Source organism: Etheostoma spectabile, unplaced genomic scaffold, assembly GCF_008692095.1.
Source record: "Etheostoma spectabile isolate EspeVRDwgs_2016 unplaced genomic scaffold, UIUC_Espe_1.0 scaffold363, whole genome shotgun sequence".
NCBI classification, from domain to species: domain Eukaryota; kingdom Metazoa; phylum Chordata; class Actinopteri; order Perciformes; family Percidae; genus Etheostoma; species Etheostoma spectabile.
Genome location: NW_022605593.1, coordinates 387,447 through 412,031, shown reverse-complemented (window position 1 = coordinate 412,031; position 24,585 = coordinate 387,447). Strand labels below are relative to the sequence as shown.

At 43.0% G+C, this 24,585-nt stretch overlaps 1 protein-coding gene across 1 annotated transcript in view; it reads right to left on the bottom strand.

Moving 5' to 3' along the window:
* The window catches only part of mef2d (myocyte enhancer factor 2d), a 149,128-nt gene that overhangs the window by 78,460 nt on the left and 46,083 nt on the right, over nt 1–24,585 (bottom strand). The window contains 1 exon segment of the mRNA XM_032511423.1: nt 10,256–10,661. Coding sequence (XP_032367314.1) covers nt 10,256–10,309 — 54 coding nt within the window. The 5' untranslated portion in view covers nt 10,310–10,661.

The window sequence follows — 24,585 nt, the reverse complement described above, 5'->3', positions numbered from 1 at the left end:
GAGAACGGGAGGAGAGAGGTGGAGAATTTTTTTTAAAGCTCACTCATTACAGGAATATTCTTTCAAAAATAAAAGGGAAACTAAGCTTGGGGACCAGAGGAATTTGTGTTTTCAGAAAAGAATGTCTTGAGGCCGCCATTTTGTGCCAACTGTTACAGGATGTGGTCCCAGAGCTGGCCCAGGGGCAGGCAACGGACTAGACCTCTTTATTGGAAGAGCTTTTCATTTCCAGGGGTCAAGAACTTGCAGGACTGCATGCAAGCGTTTAATGGAAAACCAAAATGAAATGAGATCCCCATCCACAAAAAGGTACCGACTGATAAGCATCTTTCTTTCCCTTCAAATTCGACGTAAACCACATAAGCACAGTTTAAAATAAGCACTCACTTAAACCAGACATCAAGCCTTCCCACAAACACCTGGCTTACTTGCACCAACATGGCAGCCATCCTGTTTCTGTTGCCTCCAACACTTTCCGTGATGGCTGCCTTTGACTACAGCTGCTCACACCCGACATGTGTTGTCGCCAATGGCGTATCTTTCTGCTGTTGGTGTCAGATGACCACAGTACCATAAAAAGTCATGATACATCCATGTAAAAAAAAGAAAACTTTGATTAAAAGCTCTTAAAATGCAGCTAGCCCAATAAGCTCTGACAGCAGGCTGTTTATAAGCAGAAATGTGCACATATGTGCAGACAGTATGTGCTCACAGACCATTGTAAAAGTAAAATAACTTAATAAGGGAATTCTCTTTTTTTTCTCTTAAAGAGCCCATATCATGCTCATTTTCAGGATCATAATTGTATTTTGAGGTTATAGCAGAATAGGTGGAATACCTGCAGAACAGGGACAGAGATTATGGTCCACTAGTGGCTGTTGTAGCAGTGTTTTCCATTGTGAACGAGCTAGCATGCTACGGTTAGCCACCTCGTCTCTAATGACGTAGAAAGCCGTGCAGATGTTGAACAGCTGACCCGGAGACTGAAGGCAGAGGACATTCAGAAACCGGATCTGACAGTGTTTTCCCAAGTTTATATGCGTGAGGAAGCAACAGAAACACAAAATAACACCTCAAATCTGAGAAAAAGTGTTTTTTCATAATATGGGCAATTTAAGAAAAAATATAAAAAACAACTGATTTAATAAAAAAAAACAACAATAGTTATAAAAACTGATCTCATGAACAACATCGTCTTGCAGCTGGAAACTGAACAAATTACGGGTTAAAGACATTCTACGAAAGACGAGCCATAGTTTATACAAGAAAAGGTTGGATTTAAAGAAATAGTCGGACAGATTGGGGAAAAAAAAACTGTTTCGTCTACTTTTCTTGCCAAGAGACGGTTGAAAAAATTGATATCCCTCTCACGTCTGTTTGTTGAACATGAAGATGAAGCCCCGGCGCAGGTGGCTTAGCTTAGCACAAAGACTAGAAACCAGGGGGACCAGCTAGCCTGGCTCTGTGTGAAGTCTGCACACCGTGCACAAACCAAAGTTGGGAAGCAGTAACTTCCAAAGTCACGTCGTCATATTCACAGGGAGCATTTCCCTAAATGTTGTACTGTTCCTTTAAGGCTGAACTTCATCCTGGACCAGAGACCAATAATTCTATAACACCCCAAATCACTGTTTTATAGTTGAGTTGTGCATTCAGGCACAGCTCCATTTATTTGAGGGAAAAAAAAAAGGATTTATTGTATGAAAGTACTGTGTGTTTTAGGAAACAGACTTCTAGACAGAATGTCTAAACATGCTCTTTCCGCTTGCACACACCAAACACACACACACACACACACACCACACACACACACACACACACACACACACACACACACACCACACACACACACACACACACACACACACACACACACACACACACACAGCGTTGTTTTCACACTCTGTTGTGCTCTTTTCCATGCTCTCGCTCTCTCTCTCCCGCTCTCTTTTCCACACTCTCCTTCTGTCGCACATTTTTTCTCTCTTTTTACACACAAACACACACAGTTGTACGAGCCCCCCGCCCCCCCCCCCTAGGTTGTGAACAAGCAGAACAGAACTGGGAGTGTTGCAGAAGCACAGGGACCCATGTTGTCTCCCGGTTAGCTTTATGAGTGCCAACTGGTATTTCCAATCCAGGGAGATTTGGCTTTGTTTGGATTAAAAACACACAGGATTGCATAAACACACACAAACACACACAAACACACACACAGATAAAGATTAAGAAATGGAGAGAAGGAAGAGTTCCAGGTACTGATACAATATCTTGGGTTTGATATGGCAGAAAATGCAAATAGAAAGTGTGTGCACAGATGGGATGCTGGAATTATCTGAAGGTGTTTAAAAAAAATGTTTATATTTTTTTCTTTTTTAAAAAGGGTAGAGTATATTTTTGACGAAATACCTCATTATCAATACCGCAACAATACTGTAGGATTGACTATTGGTGCTTTCACAAAATATTTACACAATGAGATTTTTGATAAATAATCATCAGTAATATGGATATAATGACTAAGTGGGTAAAGGCCAATAATAGAACAGTTACAATAGTCTGGTAAATTCAGAAAATAACATCACTTTACTGTAACGCGGCCTTTACAACCAAGAAAAGACAACACTTATGTCATATTACGATGTCCAAAATCTACCTGACCCTATAGTTTACCTGCCCTATGGTTTACCTGCCCTATGGTTTACCTGCCCTATAGTTTACCTGCCCTATAGTTTACCTGCCCTATAGTTTACCTGCCCTATAGTTTACCTGCCCTATAGTTTACCTGCCCTATAGTTTACCTGCCCTATAGTTTACCTGCCCTATAGTTTACCTGCCCTATAGTTTACCTGCCCTATGGTTTACCTGCCCTATAGTTTACCTGCCCCTATAGTTTACCGGCCCCTATAGTTTACCTGCCTATAGTTTACCTGCCCTCTATAGTTTACCTGCCTCATAGTTTATACCTGCCCTATAGTTACCTGCCCTATGGTTTACCTGCCCATAGTTTACCTGCCCTTAGTTTACCTGCCCCTATATTTACTGCCCTATGTTTACCCTGCGCCTATGGTTTACCTGCCCTATGTTTTACCGCGCCTATGGTTTCCCTGCCCTCCTATGTTTTACCTGCCCTATGTTAGCGCCCTATGGTTACTGCCTATGGTTTACCTGCCCTATGGTTTACCTGCCCTATGGTTTACCTGCCCTATGGTTTACCTGCCCTATAGTTTACCTGCCCTATAGTTTACCTGCCCTCTGGTTTACCTGCCCCTATAGTTTACCTGCCCTGACACAGACTGATTCCCCGGCTCTGACTGCAGCGCAGCTTTGAGCTGAAAGCAACCGAAATGAATAGAATAAGAAAAGAGAGAGAGCGGAAAGAGATAGAGGGGAGGAGATAAGATAGAGACATCGAAGATGAAAGCTAGCAAGGCAGCAATGGGAGACCTTCAATCTCTCCATCTTTCCGTCTCACAATCACGCCATCGCTCCTATCTCTTTCCTGCTTTTCACTTCAGCGCAGGACGCGTTTAAGCTTCTCTCATCCCTCCTCTCTCTCTCTCCCTCCCTCCCTCCCTCTCTCTCCCTCTCTCTCTCCACCTTCGCTTCGTATATTCTTGCCCTTGTTTTCTCTTCCTCTCTCTTCTCTCTGTCGCTTTTTTTCCCACATCCTCCCTCGCTCCCTGCCCCCCCCCGCCCTCCTTTTGCGCTCGCTCACTCATTGCTTCCTGCTGCCACAAATCAAATTATATCGGGGTCGTATCCATGGGCAACCGACTCCCCTCCTGCCTCCCGTCCGCCCCCCATTTCCCACCTCATCACACACTGCTACCATCACCTTATCTCCCTCACCCTCCATCTTTATCGCTCTGCCTATCTACATATCTCAAATCTCTCTCTTTCTCACACACACACACACACACACACACACACACACACGATAAATTATGTGGCAATGTTGGAGAGGGAAGAAATCATGGCTGTGCAGGATGACGAGAGCGCCCGGGTGATGAAGAGACAAGCCACTGCAAACAACACAACAACAACAACAACAACACAACAACAACACAACAACAGCGCTCCTAACAAATTAGAAGGTTACCCGCCAGCGCTGAACACAAACATAATGACTCCAAAACATCTCTATAAAACCCAGTGGTTTGTTTTCTTTCCACTTCTTTTCTCATATTAGAGAAAGTGGGCAGCGGGGTGGCGACTTTGAGTCTCAGTTTCGATTCACCCCCCCCCCCCCGTATGCCACAAAAGAAAAACAAGCTGGAGGTCAGCGGCATTAAGAAGAGAATTGCCAGGTAACCAATGGCAACTGAAGACTAAGACATCCTCAGTTAAGAAAGAAAGAAAGAAAGAAAGAACGAACAACGAACGAAAGGAAGAAAGGAAGGCGGGTGGTTTTGTGTGTGTGTGTGTGTCTGTGCGTGACTGTGTGTGTGTGTGTGTGTGGTGTGTGTGTGTGTGTGTGCGTGACTGTGTGCGTGACGTTGTGTGACTGTGTGTCTGTGTGCATGCGTGTGTCTGTGCACGGGCGTGTGCGTCGGGCGTGTGCGTGTGCAATTGTGTGCGTGTGTGTTGTGGTGGTGTGGGTATAAGTGTCCGGTGTCTGTGTGCAATTGTGTGCGTTTGTATGCATGAGTGTGTGCGAGTTAGTGCACTTGTGTGTGTTTGTGTCTGTGTGCGTGAGTGTGCGCGCCTGTGTGCGTGCATGTCTCAGCGTGCTTGTGCGTGGGTGTGCGCATGCATCAGTGTGTGCGTGTGTGTGGGTATGTGCGCGTGTCTTGGCGAGGTTATGGTTGTGTGGCAGATGGATGAGGAAACCACCCCTGACAACCGTAACCTCCTCTCGCTGTGTCGTGGGATCCAGCTCCATCTTCACACCACACACACACACACACACACACACACACACACACACCACACACACACACACACACACACACACACACACACACACACACACACACACACACACACACACACACACACACACACAACACAACACACACACACACACAACACACACACACACACACACACACAGTTTTCAGATTTAGACGTGATTCACACACACACACACATCGGTGGAGCCGGAAACAACCACGGACCCATCATTAAATGGGTATGTGGATATATACTGTTTTCGACAGTATATATCCACAGTATAAATTATGTACAGTGCATATACTGCTATATATTGTTGTATAGCCACATGAGGAGTGTGGAAGTGAAAAGATGAATCTCTCCAAGCTAACAATGTCCTCAACACAAAAATGATTTCAGGCGTCTTTGGTTTTCAGTAGAATAAGCATGTCTGCTTTCTAACAGACTGACCGACGGGACATTTCCATGGCATGTATGAAACTCTCCTGGTTGGATCATCAGTAAAGGAAATCATGCCCCCCCGCCTCTAAATATTACGATACCCAAGAGCTTTATGATAAGCAAATTAAGTCCCAATTGAGTCCAATTCACTGCTCCACAGTCGCCAAATCCATCCCAAACTGACCCAGAATCTGAAAGTGAACAGACTGAAACTGCTAAATGTCTAATTGGGTTTCTAGTTTGAGTTCAGGTCCATGCTTCCTGGGAGTTCTCTCTAATGTTTGCATGTGCTCATTCACTTACCTTTTTATGAATGAAACAGATGTTTTCTAACACAGCTGTATAGGTTTTATACTGATGACACAACCAGGCGGGTTTCATGTTCATCCAAGTTAGGGCTGGGCAATATACCGATATTATATCAACGTGGATTTACGACCTCAAATCAATCACGATTCATTGTGTATTTTACCTCGATAACGATAAATTAACAGTAATTTGTTATGTTATGAATCAGTTCTTCTGAAGCCAAAACGTTTCCAGACAACAGGCACTGCAGTTTTTTGAGTTGCTGAGTTGTCTCCGACCCCGGTGTTTGAGTTATCCTCCATTAAGCTTTCCACGCGGCTGGTCCTGGTCCGAAGTCACGTGACTACACGCAAGGACAGAACGTTACTAAGGAGAAAGTAGGCCTTATCAACAGGAACTAATTATCCAAATTATCTGGAAAAAATACATCGATAACCGCTTCCATGTCGATCAATATTTGATTTCTCGTCCAGCCCTACGTCGATGTATGAGGCTAGATATCGTCTGAGACTTTGGATATTATAATATCGTGATATGGAAGTAAAGCTTGGCGATATGGAGAAAATCAAATATCACAATATTGTTTATCAACTACCTCGATTTCCATACCGCGACAATATTGTAGAGTTGACTATTGGTGCTTTCACAATTTACATAATGAGATTTTTGATAAATAATCATCGTTAATGTGGATATAATGACTAAGTGGGTAAAGGCAAATAATAGAACAGTCTGGTAAGTTCAGAAAAAAACATCACTTTACTGTAACGCAGCCTTTAAAACCAGGAAAAGACACTTATGCCATATTACGATATCCAAAATCTAAGTTATATATCACAATATTGATATAATATCGATATATTGCCCAGCTCTCTATGGAAGTATTGTATTTTCCTGGATTTAAAGGATGCATGACAGTAAAGTGATGTCATCTCCTGAACTTACCAGACTGTTAATAGCTGTTAATTTTATGTAATTACTGTTGTTGTATAATTTGCCTTTACAAACTTAGTTGTTGTAGCCGCATTATTGCTGATTGTTTATTAAAACCTGCATTGCCAACCCAACATTATCACCGCACTATTGACACTGAGGCATTTGTTAAGAAAATATCGTGATATCCGATTTGTTCCATATCGCCAAGCTCTAATCCAACCCTGTCCTAACATCCTCTATGCAGATAATGAACCTTAAAAAACACTTTGCACTCCAACAACTCAGTGTGATGTCCCTTTGCACACTGCACTGCATGTTGTACAGATTCTACTTGGCATTGAATTAATATATTGGATTCATGGTTTTTTGATTTCTGGAAGGAAGACAGTTTTCCTCCTCCAGCTAGAAGAGTCACAGTGTCAAACAGAAAGTCAGCCCTTTCACTGTTATCTTTGATGTGACAACCCCCCCCCCCCCCCCCCCCCCCCCCAACAACAGCCCATCAGATCAATCCGAGCACTTCCAGTTTTGTTTTTTTGTTCCTCCTCGTGTTTCTTTGTCTCCATAAGAAATGTGGTATTTGAGATGCTGTCATGCTTCCAGCTGGGGCCCACACTCTGAACGCTGTTTATTTTACGGAGCTTATGGCAGCATCTCTGAATCAACACGTAGGAGGGTGACGGGGCTGCATGTACTCCAAAACAAATTCATTTGATGATTTCCTTTCAGAAGCTGCACTGTTCATTAGCTGAAGCAACACGGAGCAAGCGTGTGGAAAGCTTAACACTGCGTTCCACCTCCGAGACAGACGACTTCTTCTGTCACTGACAGAAGAACTGAATCTAGTTTGGATGTACGGCTGCACAATATATCGTATTTTATTTATTTATTTATTTATTTATTTTTTAAATCTGCATTGCAATTTCAACTGCCGCAACAAACAAATTGCAAAAGGCTGCGACATATCGCAAAGAACACACGTGGATTATGTTGTATTATGCATCATCTCCCAGCCACCTTCCTTTACATCCTGGCTACATGATAAGTTATTCCTACTAAAATGGAGGAAAATGAAATGCTGACCGTTGATAAACTTCTTGCTACTGAAACTTCCCCCGATTCTACGCCTACACCTCGCCTGGTCCGCCGAGCCCCCCCCCCACCCACACTAGATATGACTTCCACGGGCAGCAGACAGCCTATGTTACATCCTCTTATTTATTTTTTAATTAATTTGTATTTTATATATATTTTTCCTTTCTATCCTTTTTTTATTCATTTTCTTTTAATTATTTATTTATTTATATTTTATTTATTTATTTTTATATTTATTATTATTATTTATTTTATCTTAGTCCGGTCGATTAATAAGGCCTGTGGTAAACCCCTGTGTTGTCCTTCCGGGTCCAAATTGAAAATTAACTTCTTTTGTCGCTTCTTCCAGCATTTTTTCTATGCTTTAAAAAAAAAAAAATGTATTCATGGTCAATAAACCAAATGTATACAACACAATTACGTAATTATTACATTTTTAAGTTTAAAAAAAAAACAGAAATGATGAATTCTTTTGACTGACAGAAAATAAACAAATGTACAATGTTCAATAGAAGACCAAATGATTTCCGTACATTTGTTTCAAATTCAACTTAAAACAGTTTATTTATCGAAAGTGTTGTCCTTATTACAATATTAATCAACGTCATCGCACACGGCCAGACGGATCTCATGTAATAGCGTCTGTATGACACGCCAATTAGTACGCCATTATTGGCGTGTTATCAAGACGCAAACTCGCTTTTTAGCGTGTTTCTCAACGCCGTTTGGCCTCCATTGACTTACACCTTGCGATGGCGTGTCCGTAACAGTCGCTTTCTCCTCGCAATAACACGGCATGTGGCGTGTAATAATAATAATAAAGATTATTATTATTTGTAGAGCACTTTTCAAAAACAAGTTACAAAGTGCTTAAACAAGTGTAAAGACAATAATATCCAAGAGACAAATCGTATGTGTCCGCCCGCTGTATACAGCGAAGACATACGCGTGGCTAGCTCAAAATGCGTACAGATAACAGAAAGTTGGCGTGTATGTTTACAAAAAAATCCTGAAGTCGTGTTGATACTGTATATTTTTCTCATATGCAGCCGTGTTTGGATGTGTAAGGCGCTCTGGATAAAAAGTATCCGACAAGCAGGGAACAAAATGTCAATTCAGGCGTCAGAATGTCATCGCCCCGATTGCTTTGCCGCAGCGATTAAGAAACCATCGAATGCTCGTTAATCGGCTGATCGCGGCCAATGAGTAATCTTTGATTGACCGGCAGCACGGCCGTGTATTACCACAGAGTGAATCACCTTATTGACAGAGTCTTCTGACACCTGATAACCAACGCTGGGTCCATTACCCGGAGCCCGCCCGACCAGAAAACGCTCGCAGCCCCTCCCCTTCCTCTTTTATGGCCAATTGTGTACGGGGGAAGAACCATCCATCGTCCTCCGCAGGCTCCGTTTGCTCTCCTTTATGGAAATGCAACCCACTAAGATTGATGAGGAGAAAACCGAGGATGATTTTTCCGAAACCCTACGGCCAGCTCGCTCTCGCGCTGCTCAGGTCTCATTCAGCCAGGCACCTCGTTTCTCTCCGTCTTGTGTTTTTTTTTTTTTTTTTCCTCTTTCTTCTCTATCTGCTTTAGAAGGTGGGCACGTCAAATCCATTACTCAATCTGCTCAATGGAGCGAAGCCCATTTACCAGTTGACTCATTTTAGCTGGATCATTTACCCTTTCATCCTCTCTGACAATGCCACAGATGTAACCAGAGGGGGTGAGGCTGTTTTTTTTTTGGGGGGGGGGGGGGGGGGGGGGGGGGGGGGGGGGTTGTTAGGGGTGAGGGAGAATTTCATACTTTCTTGCTCTTTTTTACACTGTAGGGAGGAAGAGGGAGGGCTTTGGAGTTGGAAAAAAAAAGCCCCCATGATTACTTAGCGGAGTCACATGAGCCTCATTAAACAGGATGCTATTATATTGTTCTGTTGTGGCACTGCTGAGAGAACAGCCACTAGGTTGTTCATGCTAACCGGGACATGTGAAAACTGAAAGGGTCCCTGTGGGAATTTGTTATCGCATGAGTTACAGTTTTCTGTCAGCGCGATGGAATTTAATCGTGGGGGAGTGGAAATGTGCCTTTCTTAGATCTGAACAGGATGCATGACAGATATGTTTAGTTATACGGGGAGTTCAAGCCAGTTTAACATCAGAATAATTGGATGAATTTAAAGCTTGACTATGGGCGCCATCGTGCTGAAATGTGCCGCTGCAAGGTATTAATCCCAATGTGTTTTGCGCTAAGCTGCATTTATAGTGTATTCAGGGGCTACTGTGGCTATATTTTTTATATTTTGAAATCTCCGTCCACACAAAAACCATCTCCGTCCACACAGTTTTTGACCAATCTTCGTCCATATTAACAAATTTGGCAAGTGGAACCGTTACTGAAAGGTATGTGAAGCCTACCAAACCAACAGTAGTGTCAAAACATAATAGTGTAGATGCAGTCGGTGTAATCACAGCTTTAATTTGTCACCTGCGTCTGTGTTGTTGATGCTCTAATCAGGTTGCTAAGCAGGAAGTCGTTATGCATCCCGACATTGTCTGCTCGCTTAATTGTTTGCTAACCTGTCTGTTGCGCTCGTCAGTGATCCTCTGGATCTGAATCTTTTTCCTCCCCATGTTTCTGGTGTGGCGGTGGGAGGGGCAAGGGAGAGGGGGGGGAGGGGGGGCTGCCGCTCTATGTCTTCCTCCTTAAATGCCGGGTCTCTTTCCGGGTTGCCCTCTCCGTGCGACGCGGACTCTGTCGGAAGCAGCCGGGCAGGGAGGCTGTCGCCCGTCGGTTTCAAACAGGAATATAAAAAGAAAAAATACTAAATAAAATGGGGAGAAGGAGGAGGTTTGGGGGTTCGGTGTGCTGTGCCCTCTTCAGATCATGGCCCTGTTTTCCACGGAGGGGGCGGGGGGGCAGGTCATCCACACTCCGGCTGCACTGGGATCCTATGCCCTCCCCTTCACCTCAGCTGGGCAGCTCCTGCAAAACACAGAGGCATTCATTCATCAGACTCCGGGAGAGAGAGAGAGAGAGAGAGAGAGAGAGAGAGAGAGAGAGAGAGAGAGAGAGAGAGAGAGAGAGAGAGAGAGAGAGAGAGAGAGAGAGTTTGTATACTGTGACCCACTTTAGCTTCTACAAACACTGTATTTGCCTCGACCCGTCATCAACAAGAGAATAAATGATGCAGCAATGCATTTCAGAAGCACATTGGGCTAAAACATGAAGAGGTGGTGGGGGGGGGCTGCATGCAGAGCAGGAGGCCCTCAGGGGCCCGCGAGGAGGGAGGCTGCACTGTGTCAGCTTCATTAGAGGAATCACCGCCACATCACTGATCTGCTGGCCGCCCGCGGCAACCGGCCGGGGCTGCCTGACACGCCGAATGTGATTCCCCGATCACAAGGCAGAGCGGACGAGTCCGTGGATTCCACATATCTCCCATTTTCCAAAACGCCGTCCTGTTCCCGATACCTCAACAGGATGCAGGTTTTAGTCTGTTTAACACGACTAGGGCTGCAACAAACTATTATGGTCACTGTGGATTCATCGGTCGATTCATTTCTCACTTAATCAATTAGTCGTTTGGTCTATACAATGTTGGATAATGTGGAAAAATGCTGAGCGTTTCCCCAAGATGACGTCCTCAAATGTCTCATTCTGTCCACAACTCAAAAGATATTTTGGGTTTACTGTCACAGAGGAGAGAAGAAACTAGAAACATATTTCACATTTAACCCTTGTGTTGTCTTCACCTTTGGCACCCTCTCGTGTCCCTCGGGTCAAATTGTCCCGGGACTTATTTGGGGTTTTAAAAACAATTCTGAAATAACATTTTCCTTCATAATATGTAAACAAATATCGTCTTTATCTCCATTTCCAACAATTGAGATAACATTTGTTTAGGGAATGCATCAGTCTCTACTAGCAAAAACACAAGTGTCATATTCAGAATAATTTGGAATTGAGTCAGGAATACATGTTTATCACAGAAAATAAGGTAAAGCGGTTGATTTTCAGGTAGAAAAAAAATTTAGCTTGTGCCATTTTTCTTCTTGTAAAAATTTGAAATGAGTCAATTTGACCTGAATACCATACAAGGGTTAAGAAGCTAGAGCGGGGTGATCTGGAGAAAATCAAATATCAAAATACTTCGATATCGATACCGCACCGATATTGTAGTGTTGACTATTGGTTCTTTCACAAAATATTTACAAAATGAGATTTTTTATAAATAATCACCAGTAATGTGGCTTTAATGACTAAGTGGGTAAAGGCCAATGATAGAACAGCGAGATCAGTCTGGTAAGTTATGGAAATGACATCCCTTTACTGTAACCTAGCCTTTAAAACCAGGATAGGACAACACTTACGCCCTATTATGATGTCCAAAACCTAAGACAATATCTAGTCTCATATCACAATATAATATCGTTATATTGCCCATATTGACTGTTAGTATTATGTTTTCCAGACTCTCAGGATAGACCCCTGACATGTCTGTAAAGCAGGTATGAGTGGACAGATTCCCACCGATGACACTGCACTGCACGTGGCAAGCTGGCCGATGCGGTTTTGTGTCCAGTGATAAGATTATGCCTTATTACCTAAACTAAATGCTGCTCTCACTCCATGCAACACAGAGAAAGATGAAGAGTGTTAAAAAGGCATGTCAAATCCCGCCGTGCGTCTAACTAACCATGAAATAAGGGTGGTCGGCGATATGTTACAACGCCTAATCAGAAACAGAGGGTGGGTGCATTATACATTTCAAATAAAAAAAAAAGGGGGCAAAGCAGAGAGAAAAAGCCACAGAGAGATTCTGCAAATTCATGCAAACTCATGAATGAATGAGAAGGCTGCAGCAGCTCAGGAATGGCAACAGAGACGAGGACCGTTTTAGGCCCCGTTTCTACTATTTGTGGTTCAGCTTTAAATATAGTGCCTGGCTATATATACATACACACACACACACACAAACACACACACAGCCCAAAGTGGCAGCATTACAGAGCTGAAACAACTGGAAAGGCGTGAGTACAGACACCACACCAGCTCTCCGGCATTTTTTGCATTCTCTCTACCTGGGAAAGCAGCAGCAGCAGCAGCAGAAGAAGAACGCCCTCTAGTTACATCCATTCTTATCAAACAAAGAATGCAAAATTGTCGGTCACAAGACTGACTTTCCTTTGGTGGTGCTGTGGGCGCTGCACACTCGTTTAGAGTGGATGCAATTGGCTTTGCTTTGGCAACGAGTTGCTTATGAATTATGCACTGATGGAGAATAAGGAGCCTGGTTTCTACAAGGAAAATGTGCAGGAACTGGATGTACAAACCCACTGGCTACATCTTTCTAATATTTGGTTCCAGTCCAAACATTTTCAAAACCCATGTTTAAATCCTCTGCTTCTCTTCATCTTCATCTCCTCCCTTTTTAACTGGCACAGATTCAAAAAGAGAGATCAGTAAAGCATATTGAATTCTGCGTGGATCCCCTCATTAGTGTACTTCTTGAAAAGAGTAGGTGTTCCCAATATGTTGTACATTCATTCTTCTCATCTGGCTTCCTGCTCCAAGTAAAGAAGTGTTGGTAGCATCATTTAGCTAAATAATGAAGAGGTGTGTGTTCGTGCTCTCTCACAGCCTTTGTTAGCCACTGAGCGGTCGGGGGAGTCGCTCTAGTTGCGGTGGAAGTTCAAAGGCAGCTTGCTGGGGGATTTGTCTTTAGGCTGCGGGCTGATCACACATGAAAAGGCTGCTTTATCTGCCCGGGGTGGTCAAGTCTCGACCTTTTATCCTTCATGCTGCCGGAGCTCGCTTCCCATGTCTGATGTCAGGCCGAATCTCTGCTCTCACACGGGAAGCAGAGGGCCTGGAGTGTGTCTGCTGCCTCGCTGAGCAAGGCCAGGGCCACACAGAGGCTCTGGACAATGAAAAAGATTAACGCTGATAATTAGGAATCTACAGCGGACCCAGATAAGAACCCTGGGGACCGCCCAAATGTTTTTTTCACAAGGGCCCAATGACAGACAAGCTCTTCTTTTACATTTCAAAACAGTTGCACTGCAAGAGAATATGGACATAAACGCACACACGGGAGTAAAGGAAGTTAGAGCTTCTGAAGAAACGGTTGAAGTACAGCGGTTACATTCACTACATTTTGTGTGTCTGGTATATTGCAGAAACAATATGTCTATTATAAAAAACAGTAACTATAGCACACTTGCCTAGTACTTCTACATCATTTCAGTCTATTTCTTTGAAGTATATTTTCTGAGTTGCCATTTTGGCTCGTTTTTGGTTGCCTAGACAATGTGATTTGTTATATTAACTTAAGCAAGCTTTAAAGATGAGACAAATAGCAATTTGCAATACATGTTTGAAATGAAAGCGTACTGACGTACTATTCCCCCCTCGCTCTCCCCTTTCATGTCTTCATCTGTCCTATCAAAAATAAAGGCCGAAAATGCCCCAAAAAACAATCTTTAGGAAAAAAATTAATTTAATTCATTGTGCATATAGATTTTGAAAGACAGAAAAGATATTTAAAATGGTATAACAGTATAAAATCTGCATTAAAGTGGCATGATCAGAAACTATCACTGTACAAATGTGTCCACTAAGCTTTAGATTAGACACCTCAGGTCATAGCTTGCCTGCAACAAATACGAGTCCATAAAAGAACGGTTAGAAAATGTTGCATCGCATCATTATCGCTGACAGCTAATGATATGCCCGTTAAACATTTCAAAGCTCCAATCTTCTATTCCAATGATGTGGGTGGAAAGCCACAAGGGCGATATTTTGGTTCTGACATTTATTCATGAAGAGAAAGTTGACACAGGGATGTTCTTTTTTCCCCACCAACAACATGCTTCGAGCTATGCACAGATCCAGCTGATGGCTTCTGAATGCAACCGCAGTTTTCTACATTGGGAGAATAAGAAGCTTCCTTTGGGCAATCAGGGGTTAAGCGACTTGCTAAAGGGCACGTCAGCCTGATTTTCCCAACCAGTCGAGGTTTGTGAACTGGTGACCTTCCTCCTGACAACCTGCCTTGCTGTCCTTAAGGCTAATTCTGCCCTCAATTTTACTGATCCGTCGCCACCTATGTTTCTGCCAGAAGCCGTATGTGTCAGAGGCTCCAGCGCGGTGACTGAGTCATGACACAGAAAACAAACCACTCAAATGCCACAAAATGCAGCGGGAGACTGCTGGGTTTGGGTTGGACATGATTTGAGTGTACGCAGCCTACTGCTGGCTTTTACAAGGAAACATGTGACGCTATCAGATGACTGCTGCTGAGTGATTCAGCACAATATTTGGGTCAGATTCAAGTGATAATTAGAGCAGAACAAGATCTGTAATAGACTGGAATTAAAAATACATTTTCAAGGTTGGGTTTTTTTTGGGTTATTGTCGTTAGTCTAGGGTAGAGGTTTTACAATTCTAACACCGTGGGCCCCCTCTCAGACAAAATTAAGAAAACAAAACAAAGAAGAAGTTGTACTAAAATCATTTTTTTGTGATTTTAGAGTATGCCCACATGATAAATCTCTAATACAACATCAAAGCATTATAGCAGTAGCAATATATTGCTCAGGCATCAGCATGTGTTATCTGTGTGTGTGTGTGTGTGTGTGTGTGTGTGTGTGTGTGTGTGTGTGTGTGGGTGTGTTTTTGTTTGTGTGTGGTTGTGTGGTGTGTGTGGGGGTGTGTGTGTGTGTGTGTGTGTGTGTGTGTGTGTGTGTGTGTGTGTGTGTGTGTGCTTCTGCAGGTCCATTTTTACTGCCTGGGTGTTAAGGGGGCAGAGCAGCCTGGAGCAGAGCGATAACAGTCAGCGGTACAGGGCTAGTGTTATGGGGAGGGGGGAGAGGAGGGGGGGGGGGGGGGGGGGTGTTCTCAACTGCTGGCGCCCCGCCAGACGACTGTTGAGAAATCCATCACCACGTTTTCCCACTGCGCACCCACATCTGCCGAGCCCGATCACCACAGACCCCCGATCACCGCAGACCCCCGCGGCTCCGTCCACACCCCGTATGAGCTGTGATTACTGCAACCTGGACTAACTCTGGACGCTTTATTGGGTGGTGTAATCAGTGCAGATTGTCTGCAACATCCTCAACACAATATGGATATGCTTCTGCCAAACGAGATGAATGCAAGTGAATAACAGATTTATTTATATATATAAAATAATACACAACTACAGACCCACTGTATTGTAATAAAATATTTAGGGCTGCTCCCTCTTAGTTGCTTATTAGACCAATCGCTTATTTTGGTCCAACTTTTTTTTTGCCCATTAGTCATTTATTTATGCTTTTTTTTCATGCTGAATTACTTGTTTCTGAGAAACTTCTGAGCACATCTCTGGTAAACACATGCTTTTGCATACATCGTTGTAGAGGATCTCAGTTTTACAGATGGTAAATGGACTGCATTTGTGGTTTTCTAGTCTTAACGACCACCCGAAGCACATAGCTCTGTCGATTAAATCAACTAATCGGTTTTTGTCTTTAAATTGCGCATTAACCTCGCATTGCGCGCTTATTGTCAAAATAATAGGACTTGGCGTGTAAATGAAACGCTTCAGGTAACGTTTACACCCGTGAGACAGGGCTGAGATTTAAATGAGAGCTGTTGGGTAAGTTGTGCGAGTGAAACTACTACACAAAGACGGGCAGCAATTTTAAAAACATACTCTCCCTGAACTGTGAAAGCAAACACCTGAAGCAACGAGCTGTTCGTTTGCAAGAACATTCAGCCGTGTGGCCGATAATGTCAGATACCAACACGGGATACTGACCCTAAACCAAAGTACACAATTACCAATCAGCAGCATTTCTGTGACAGATACAAAAGGTTGCCCTATGAATCACGGGCCATTGTGTACGGATGTTGGGGTGGCAGGTGGCATTTGGCTCTGGGCTAGCAACTTATTTGACCAAAAATGGAGCGACGGCCAATAATATTGCCACATATTTCAATTTATGTACAATTTGTAAACTTAAAAAAAGAATTAAATCGGATAAAACTGTACAAGAAATTCATATTTACCCACATTATCTTTAGTAAGTGCTTATAGAGCCTGTATCTAAACATCTATTAAACCTAATTGCTCGGTTCAACAACAAATCTGTTGATACTTCATAAAATATATTGAAAGATATGGGCAATAGTGCAGCTTAAACAGGAGGATTGTTATTGAATCGACGTTGTGGAAACATCAGTTGCTCCTAAAAATATACATGGCACGCTAAAGCATGCCCGATCAAAGTGTCCAACACATATCAGGGGTTGTGTGTCATGATATCTTTACAAATCATGTTAACTGTTGATGAAATGTGTGAGTTAGCAGGAGATCTGCAGTGGATTTCAGGGCTTCAGGTTTCAAGAGGAGGGCACCCTGTCCTGACCTCTGCAGGAGGGCTTTCAAAATGACTGATCTGCCCCTCAGTTTAAAGGCTGGGCGGGTCAATATTTCTCCAATATTCATTTATCCCTCGGTGTTTGCACAAACGCGCCTGACGAGATGAGCAACACACACGAGATGACACATGTTGTTGTCAGATGCTTTGTGCGACTGTGAATCACACGGAGTCAAATAGAGCCGTTGTTGCAGGTTGTGGCCTGTTGGAGAAGAACAAGGACACGTGATCGGCATGATGCTCCCGTGAGTTAAAGAGCCCAAAATGAATATTCCTTAAGGGCTGCAACTAAAACTTATCATCGTTGATTAATCGGTTGATTGTTTTTTCAATTACTCCAGTAGTTGTTTGGTCTACAAAATGTCAGAAAACTGTTAAAAATGTTAATTAGTTTTAGTTTTTCAAAGCCAAAGATGACGCCCGCAAAGGTCTTGTTTTGTCCACAGGTCGTTTTTGTCCACAACAGCATCGTTTGGATTTCAACAATTCTGATACAAATTCCACTTCTTCATTTCGATTCTAGCTCTTATTGATTCTGATTCTTTGAGGGCTGGAGTTACATATTTCCCAAATAACAGAAAGGTTTTATTTTTGATTCAATGGTGGGTTGCAGTTTTTCTGGTCTTTTTCCAATTGAAAATAAAGCCACACTAGAGCGCCTCTTACTGCGCTCCATGGCTGCAACACAACAAGCGCCTGAAACCCAAATCCTCCAATAAAGAAACGATTCTACTGGAATCGGAAATTTAGAAACGATTCGAAGAAACCACCAAATATTCAGGTTTAAAGGAACACTATGTAACTTTTAGCGTGGGCTGTAGTTCCAATGAGACAACCTGTAGGGAGGGCGAAGCTCCCCCTTTAAGAAGCTGGAATTAGTTTTAGAAAGTATTGACTCAAACTAATCAAATAGTTGGCGATTAACTTAACAGTTAACAACCAATCGATTCCTTAATCCTTGCAGCTCTATTTCAGTCTGAACTTCAAGTCGAATGTCTTTTGAGCGCCCCAGCTTTATGAAAGAGTCTAAATAGCTGCAGTAGCCCTTTAAGCTGCAAATATCTGACCATGGTGTCATCATGAAGGCATTAATGCCAAAGTTCATACGCAGCACGCCAGCATTAAGGTACACTGTAAGCATGAATCCGGGTTTTATTAGGGGAGTGGGGAAGAGGGGTAGTCCAAGGCATTAGTTTCTCATTGGGGCACAGACAGAACTGCCGATTGGGTCGAGGTTGCGGGGGGGGGATTGGCTTTTAACTGGGCCGCTGAATTCCCTCATCTGACCCAGCGAGGCTCGGTTTGCGGCCCAACCTTGAGGGTGTACTGCCAGCACCAGCTGTGGGATATTTACAGCTTGTTGCGGCATGTTTCCGGGCAACCATTGGACACGGCTCCCGCCACCCAGCATGCTTACTCACTGTATCAACAAAACTTTACGGCTGATTTTTGTGGTAAAAGCAACAGCAGGTGGAGCTGTGAAGTTTGATTTTCCTTTCAATGCTCCTATATCGATTCATTAAATGCTGAATCAATTTGGGGAATTAATATGGGGGATTAATAAAGTCTTTGTTTATATCATATGAGAAGACATAAGGAATCCATTCCAACTATGTCATGCTAGCTCGTCGTAAAGAGGGTTAAATATGCTCCAAAGTTAGGCGACATTTGAGTGAGGGAAACCCTGGCAAGGCCATTTCAAAAGGGGATCATGGTCTTTTAAGGCACCCCTTAAAAGGCCATGTCAGTTTTCCCCTTGACCTTTCCCCTCAAGACTGTAGAGCTGCACTTTATTGGTGTGCTCATGTTGAATAAAAAGTGCATTAACGTAACTGATTGTGCAACTGTGGAATTCCTTTCATATCCGAGCTAAATTGGTTGTGCAGCACCAAATGGACATTGAATCGGAAATCGAATCGGGAAATCAGCAAGAGACACTGAGCCATAGTGACAACTGGTGACGGAGGCGAAGGAGCTGCTGGCCCTGTATCTGAAGCTTGGCTTGTGACTGTGATTGTGCCTGTGCGTCTACGCTGCCAACCCTGGCAGTGGAATATGATCCCCCCCCCCGCCTCCTCTTACCCAATCAAGGGTGAGTCTTTGGAGAGGTATATGAGAGAGAGAGAGGAGAGAGAGGGGGGGGGCTGATGGAGTGCAAGGGCAGCACTTCTGAGGTGGTGTTGGTGGTGCTTTGTGAGGATGGGATGGGAGCGGTGAGGAGATCTGTGCCTCTCAGCTCGTGAATCACACCCACGCTGCCGGGCCGCTGTCAATACGGCAGTCTATCTAAGCACGTACACACAGAAACACAGAAACACACACACACACACACAACACACACACACACGCACACACACGCACACACACGTACACAAAAACAAACTGCAAAAAGCACACGCCCACACATTTAACACGGGGCGCCCTAACTGTCACTGATCCACTGCTTGTGATCAAAGCCTCCGGCATGACTACAGCATTAACAACAACAAAAAATAAATAAGATAATACCTATTATACACCCGTGTGAGGGCACACACAGCTGCACTAGAGGCATGTGGAGCGGGGAGGACCTGTTGGCAGGTCTGTTGTTGAGACTTGTCGCTGACTGCATCACCGACGTGGATTGTGCGGTTCGACCAGTCAGGTTACATCACTGCCACAGGTAAACACACTCTGACGCCATCCCTGAACGGTGATGTGATTGGCTGACCCAGGGGAACAATGACAGGGAGAGCTCTCCCAGTTAGGAGAGGGTTTTCCTGTGAACTAGTTCACCTGGCGAAGGTTCGGGAACTTTGGCGACATGCATCAGAGGAGCTCACTAGGGCTGCAACTGACGATTACTTACACTGTCCATTAATCAGCTTTCTGGATTAATGGATGAGTTGTTTATGAAATGTCAGAAAATGGTGAAAAATGACCACCCCAACTGAGAAATATCGATTCATTCCCCCATTTCAAGTCACAACTCAAAACACATCTGTTCAAAACTGCCTAATCCACTTGAATGTCCACTGCTCAGCCTCTTCTGCTGTTGTTGTTTTTAATGTTTGTATATCCTGTATGGAGTGACAAGAAAGGCGCCTTTAAATAAAATGTCTTATTATAAAATGTGGATCAGTATTTCCCTAAAAAAGCCCAAGATGACGTCCTTGTATGTCTTGTTTTGTCCACAACTCAAAGAGAATCAGTTTGCTGTCACAGAGGAGAGAAGAAACTAGAACATATTCACATTTAAGATGCTGGGATCTGAGTTTTGTCTCTTTTTCATGATAAATGAATCAAATCAATTACAGAATCCGTGATTAACGGTTCTCTAAAAGATGACCAAACAAGACCAGCTCGCCCCTCCCTCCTCCTACTCATCCCTAACCCTTATTTACGCGCACTAACCCCCCAACCCTCACCCCCAAAAATCCTTCTGGTCGGTTATTGGCTGGAACACTGTTATGTTTGATGGTGCAGGTTGGCACATATTGATTTTGTTGGTGGGGTTTTTGTAGCCTGGGGAGTTTTTTTTACAGTGTGTTCCGGGGACAGGCAGCTCGCGGATAGTGAGGAGATCTTTGCTGTATGGGACAAAACATGCTGTAGCCTAAAAGACATGTGACGGCGCTTAGAGCACCTTTAACGCTTTAATTTGAGTCTTTGCAGCTCAAGCTGTGTGCTCTATCCATTCGTTTTTGATAAAGAATATACATATTGTGACCGGGTGAGCTCAGTTGGTAGAGCAGGCGCACATATATAGAGGTTGACTCTGACCCTTTGCTGACTGTCCTTCCCTCCTTTCACGTTGTCATCTATCCTATGGAAATTAAAGGCCTAAAAAATAATCTTAAAAAAACAGAATATGCATATAGAAATAGAAATTGTTTTGTCCCTTTCGAGCAGCCATGGGTTCCCATTTAATTCAATAAAAGCATCAATAGAATCCGTGCACTTCAGCTGTGTTGTCCAACCATTGCATGGCTGCTACTACACGTGGTTAGTGTTGCCCTTACAGCTCCATCTGTCACTTTGTTTCATGAGAAAAAAAATAGCCATCATGAGATCTCAGAATCCAGGGTGAGGTTTTAAAACTTTAAAATGTCACGTTTTGTCCGACCAACAGTCTAAGACTCCAAAACATAAAATCAACAATGACATAAAGGAGGGAGAAGCAGCCAAATCCTCACATTAACCCTTGTGTGGTCTTCGGGTCAAATTTGACAGAAATAAGGGTTTCTAAATGACCAATATAACCCAAAAATAACATTTGCTTGCTTTGCAAAGACAGCAAAAGATAGGATCTCTACTTTGATTGACTTTTGTAGAGAAAAAAAATTGCATTTGGAAAAGAAAATCTTTCAAAACTTGATTGAACGTTGACATATTCCCTTCTGTACTTATCTTTCATTTGAGTCTAAATAATTCATAATTTCAGCTTTTTTAACTTAAGAATTAGGTCTAATTCCCTGTACATGAGGTTTATTGACCAGGAATTCCAAAAATGTAGTAAATGTAAAACTGGGAATAACTTGGTGTTAGTAGGCTAGTGTTTATACATGGTAGTGAAAAGAAACGTTAAACCTCCAAAAAAAGAGCCAAAAACATCGAAAAAAATGAGACAAGAGTGTCGATAAAAGAGACAAAAACATCAGAAAAGGGGTTGATTTTCAGGAAGACAAGTACATGGTCGAATGGAAGACAACACAAGGGTTAAAGAAGCTAAAACCGATGAAAAATGACTTAAACAACGATCAAAATTCCTAATGATAGATGATGAACCCATCTCTTCGTTCATCGGCTGGCAGAGCACAAGAGTAAAATATAAAAGGCCAAATGCTCAGAGAAAACAAAACAGACTAAAATGCCACTGAAGACCGAGCATCTCCTCTGGATTGCCACTTACTTCCATTCCATTAAACCCAAGCGCTCAATCCAAGAACCTCTTCCTAACGTACATGTACAGCTCCAGGTACCTGGGGGGGGGGGGCTCCTGTTTTACAGCCTGTCCTGTAAAAGGCCACAGGTTCAATCCCAGCAACGGCTGCACGTCTATGGAGCTAGAACAGTGACAGTAACCTGTGGTATTGAAAATAAAATTTGGCATTGAAACAACAAATATCGGCATTGAAAACTGTTGAACTGAAGGATAAAACACAAACATCAAAAAGTAATAATCTCATAATCCTATGATATTATTTCACTTTGACATTTGTTTGCATCATGATGGGTTTTTCAATGTCATGAAATTTTTTCTTGATGTCCGTGTCTTTTCACTGACAGTTTTTTTTTCTACGCTGTCAAAATTTTTACAATGTCACTGTTTTCAGTTTCACTTCTGTCCACTGTTTTGGCGTAGGGAAGGGGCCTGAGGGGAGGGATAAGGGGGCGGCTTACGGGTAATTACAGAGGCTACTGCGAGAGACCGCACCTCCAGACAAATCCTCCCAAGTTGTTAAAACCGCATATCTGCATGTCTTCCACACGTTACCTGGAACCTCCAAATCTCAAGTAAGTCTGTTCATATCGGCCATTTTTTCACATAATAGTTTTTCTAGCAAATCCACACATCACTAAAAGGCTGGACGCATTCACTGACAAACTACATTAAAGTTAACACTAACCAGCCTGCTTCTGTGTGAAAAAATGGCAGGATCCCTATGGAGGTGCGGTCTCTCGCCATAGCCTCTGTAATTTACCCGTAAGCCCCGCCCCCTTATCCCTCCCCTCAGGCCCCTCCTCCTACGCCAAAACAGTGACAGAAAGTTGAAACTGAAAACGTGACATTGTAAAATCTGACAGCGTAAAAAAAAAAAAACTGTCATAAAAGACACGACATCAAGAAAAATTTACATTGAAAAACCCATCATGATGCAAACAAATGTCAAGTGAAATATATCATAGGATTATGAGATTATTACTTTTTGATGTTTGTGTTTTATACTTCAGTTCAACAGTTTTCAATGCCGATATTTGTTGTTTCAATGCCAAATTTTATTTTCAATACCACAGGTTACTGTCACTGTTCTAGCTCCATACACGTCCTGCCTCAGTGTAGCAGCAACTATTCCCAATAACGCTTCTGCTATTGATTACTTTAGCCTAATGAGTGCTCTTCATACGTTCCCAGAGCCCAAAGAGATGTCTTCAAACTGCTTATATGACAAAACAAATCTAGTGCTTAACTTTTTTCATTTTAAATCGTTAATAATCGTTTAAGCCACTTATACAACAAACGTACCAATCAGCCTCTGGTTGTACCTTCCCAAATTCGAAGATTTGTGTTTTATTATATTTAAATTGAATATATTTGGGTTTGAGGTTGTTAGTTGGACAAGACTTGATATATAAAGATGCTCCCTCTGGCTCTGGGAACTGGTAGTGAGGCTCTTACACTATTTGTACACATTTTTTAGGCTAATTAGAAAACGGCATGGTTTTATTTCAGTTTGATTTGTATTGAGAGATGATTTTATGGATAGTCCCCATGCCAATCTCTAGGTATGGTGAAGGGTATGTGACGAGTTGGGGAGGGGACTTTATCAGGATGCATAGTATCCTAATTCATGAAATAACTGGCCTTTAATACGACATCATCTCTGTCTATATATATATATATTTATATATATATATATATATATTGCCACTTACACATATATACACATGCACAGTGGTGCTTATGAGTTTATGAGCACCACTTAAATACACACACACACACACACACACACACACACACACACACACACACACACACACACACACACACACACACACACACACACACACACACACACAGTTCATAAGTTTATGAACCCATGCTAAAGCTAGATAAATTACATGTGTACTGTATATAAATAATTAAGTAATTTCACTGTAAAAAAATAAGCAATTATTCATGAAGAACTACTGTGTACATAGGCCCAGGTTTGTTTTACAGATAATCTATAATATCTTTTTAGGACAAAACCGTATTGTGTTTTGGACTCTTCTAAAAACGGTTTGCATGTTTCATCCTCCACAGCTTACCCCATCGCCTCACATCGTCTGCGACAAGCAACGCTCCGTGGCAGAGGAAAGCAATGCCCTCTAGAAACACAACGCTGATGACATCAATGTGACACTGGAGGACGGAGGGCGTGCACGCCGGACTCGGCATGCGTAGGAACGTCTGGCGTCACCAGTCCAACGCGTTCTCATCAACGAGGCGTCACAGGAGAGGCAGTCGGGCGAGATCAAGGCAGCCGACTGGGACTTAATATAGTCTGTCAGGGTTGTGAACGCAGGTGAGTGGGAGGAGGAATGCTGTGGTTTTAGGGACAATAGAACCTGCCTATTTAGAGCATTCGCCCATAACTGTTATGTGAAAAGTCTCCATTAGTACCTATGAAACATGGCCACTGCAAAATGAGGCCAGCAGCACGGCCAAGCCAGGAAGTGGTAATACAGGCGTGTGTCACAATGTTAGAAACTTTATAGTGGTTGACCCCCCCCCC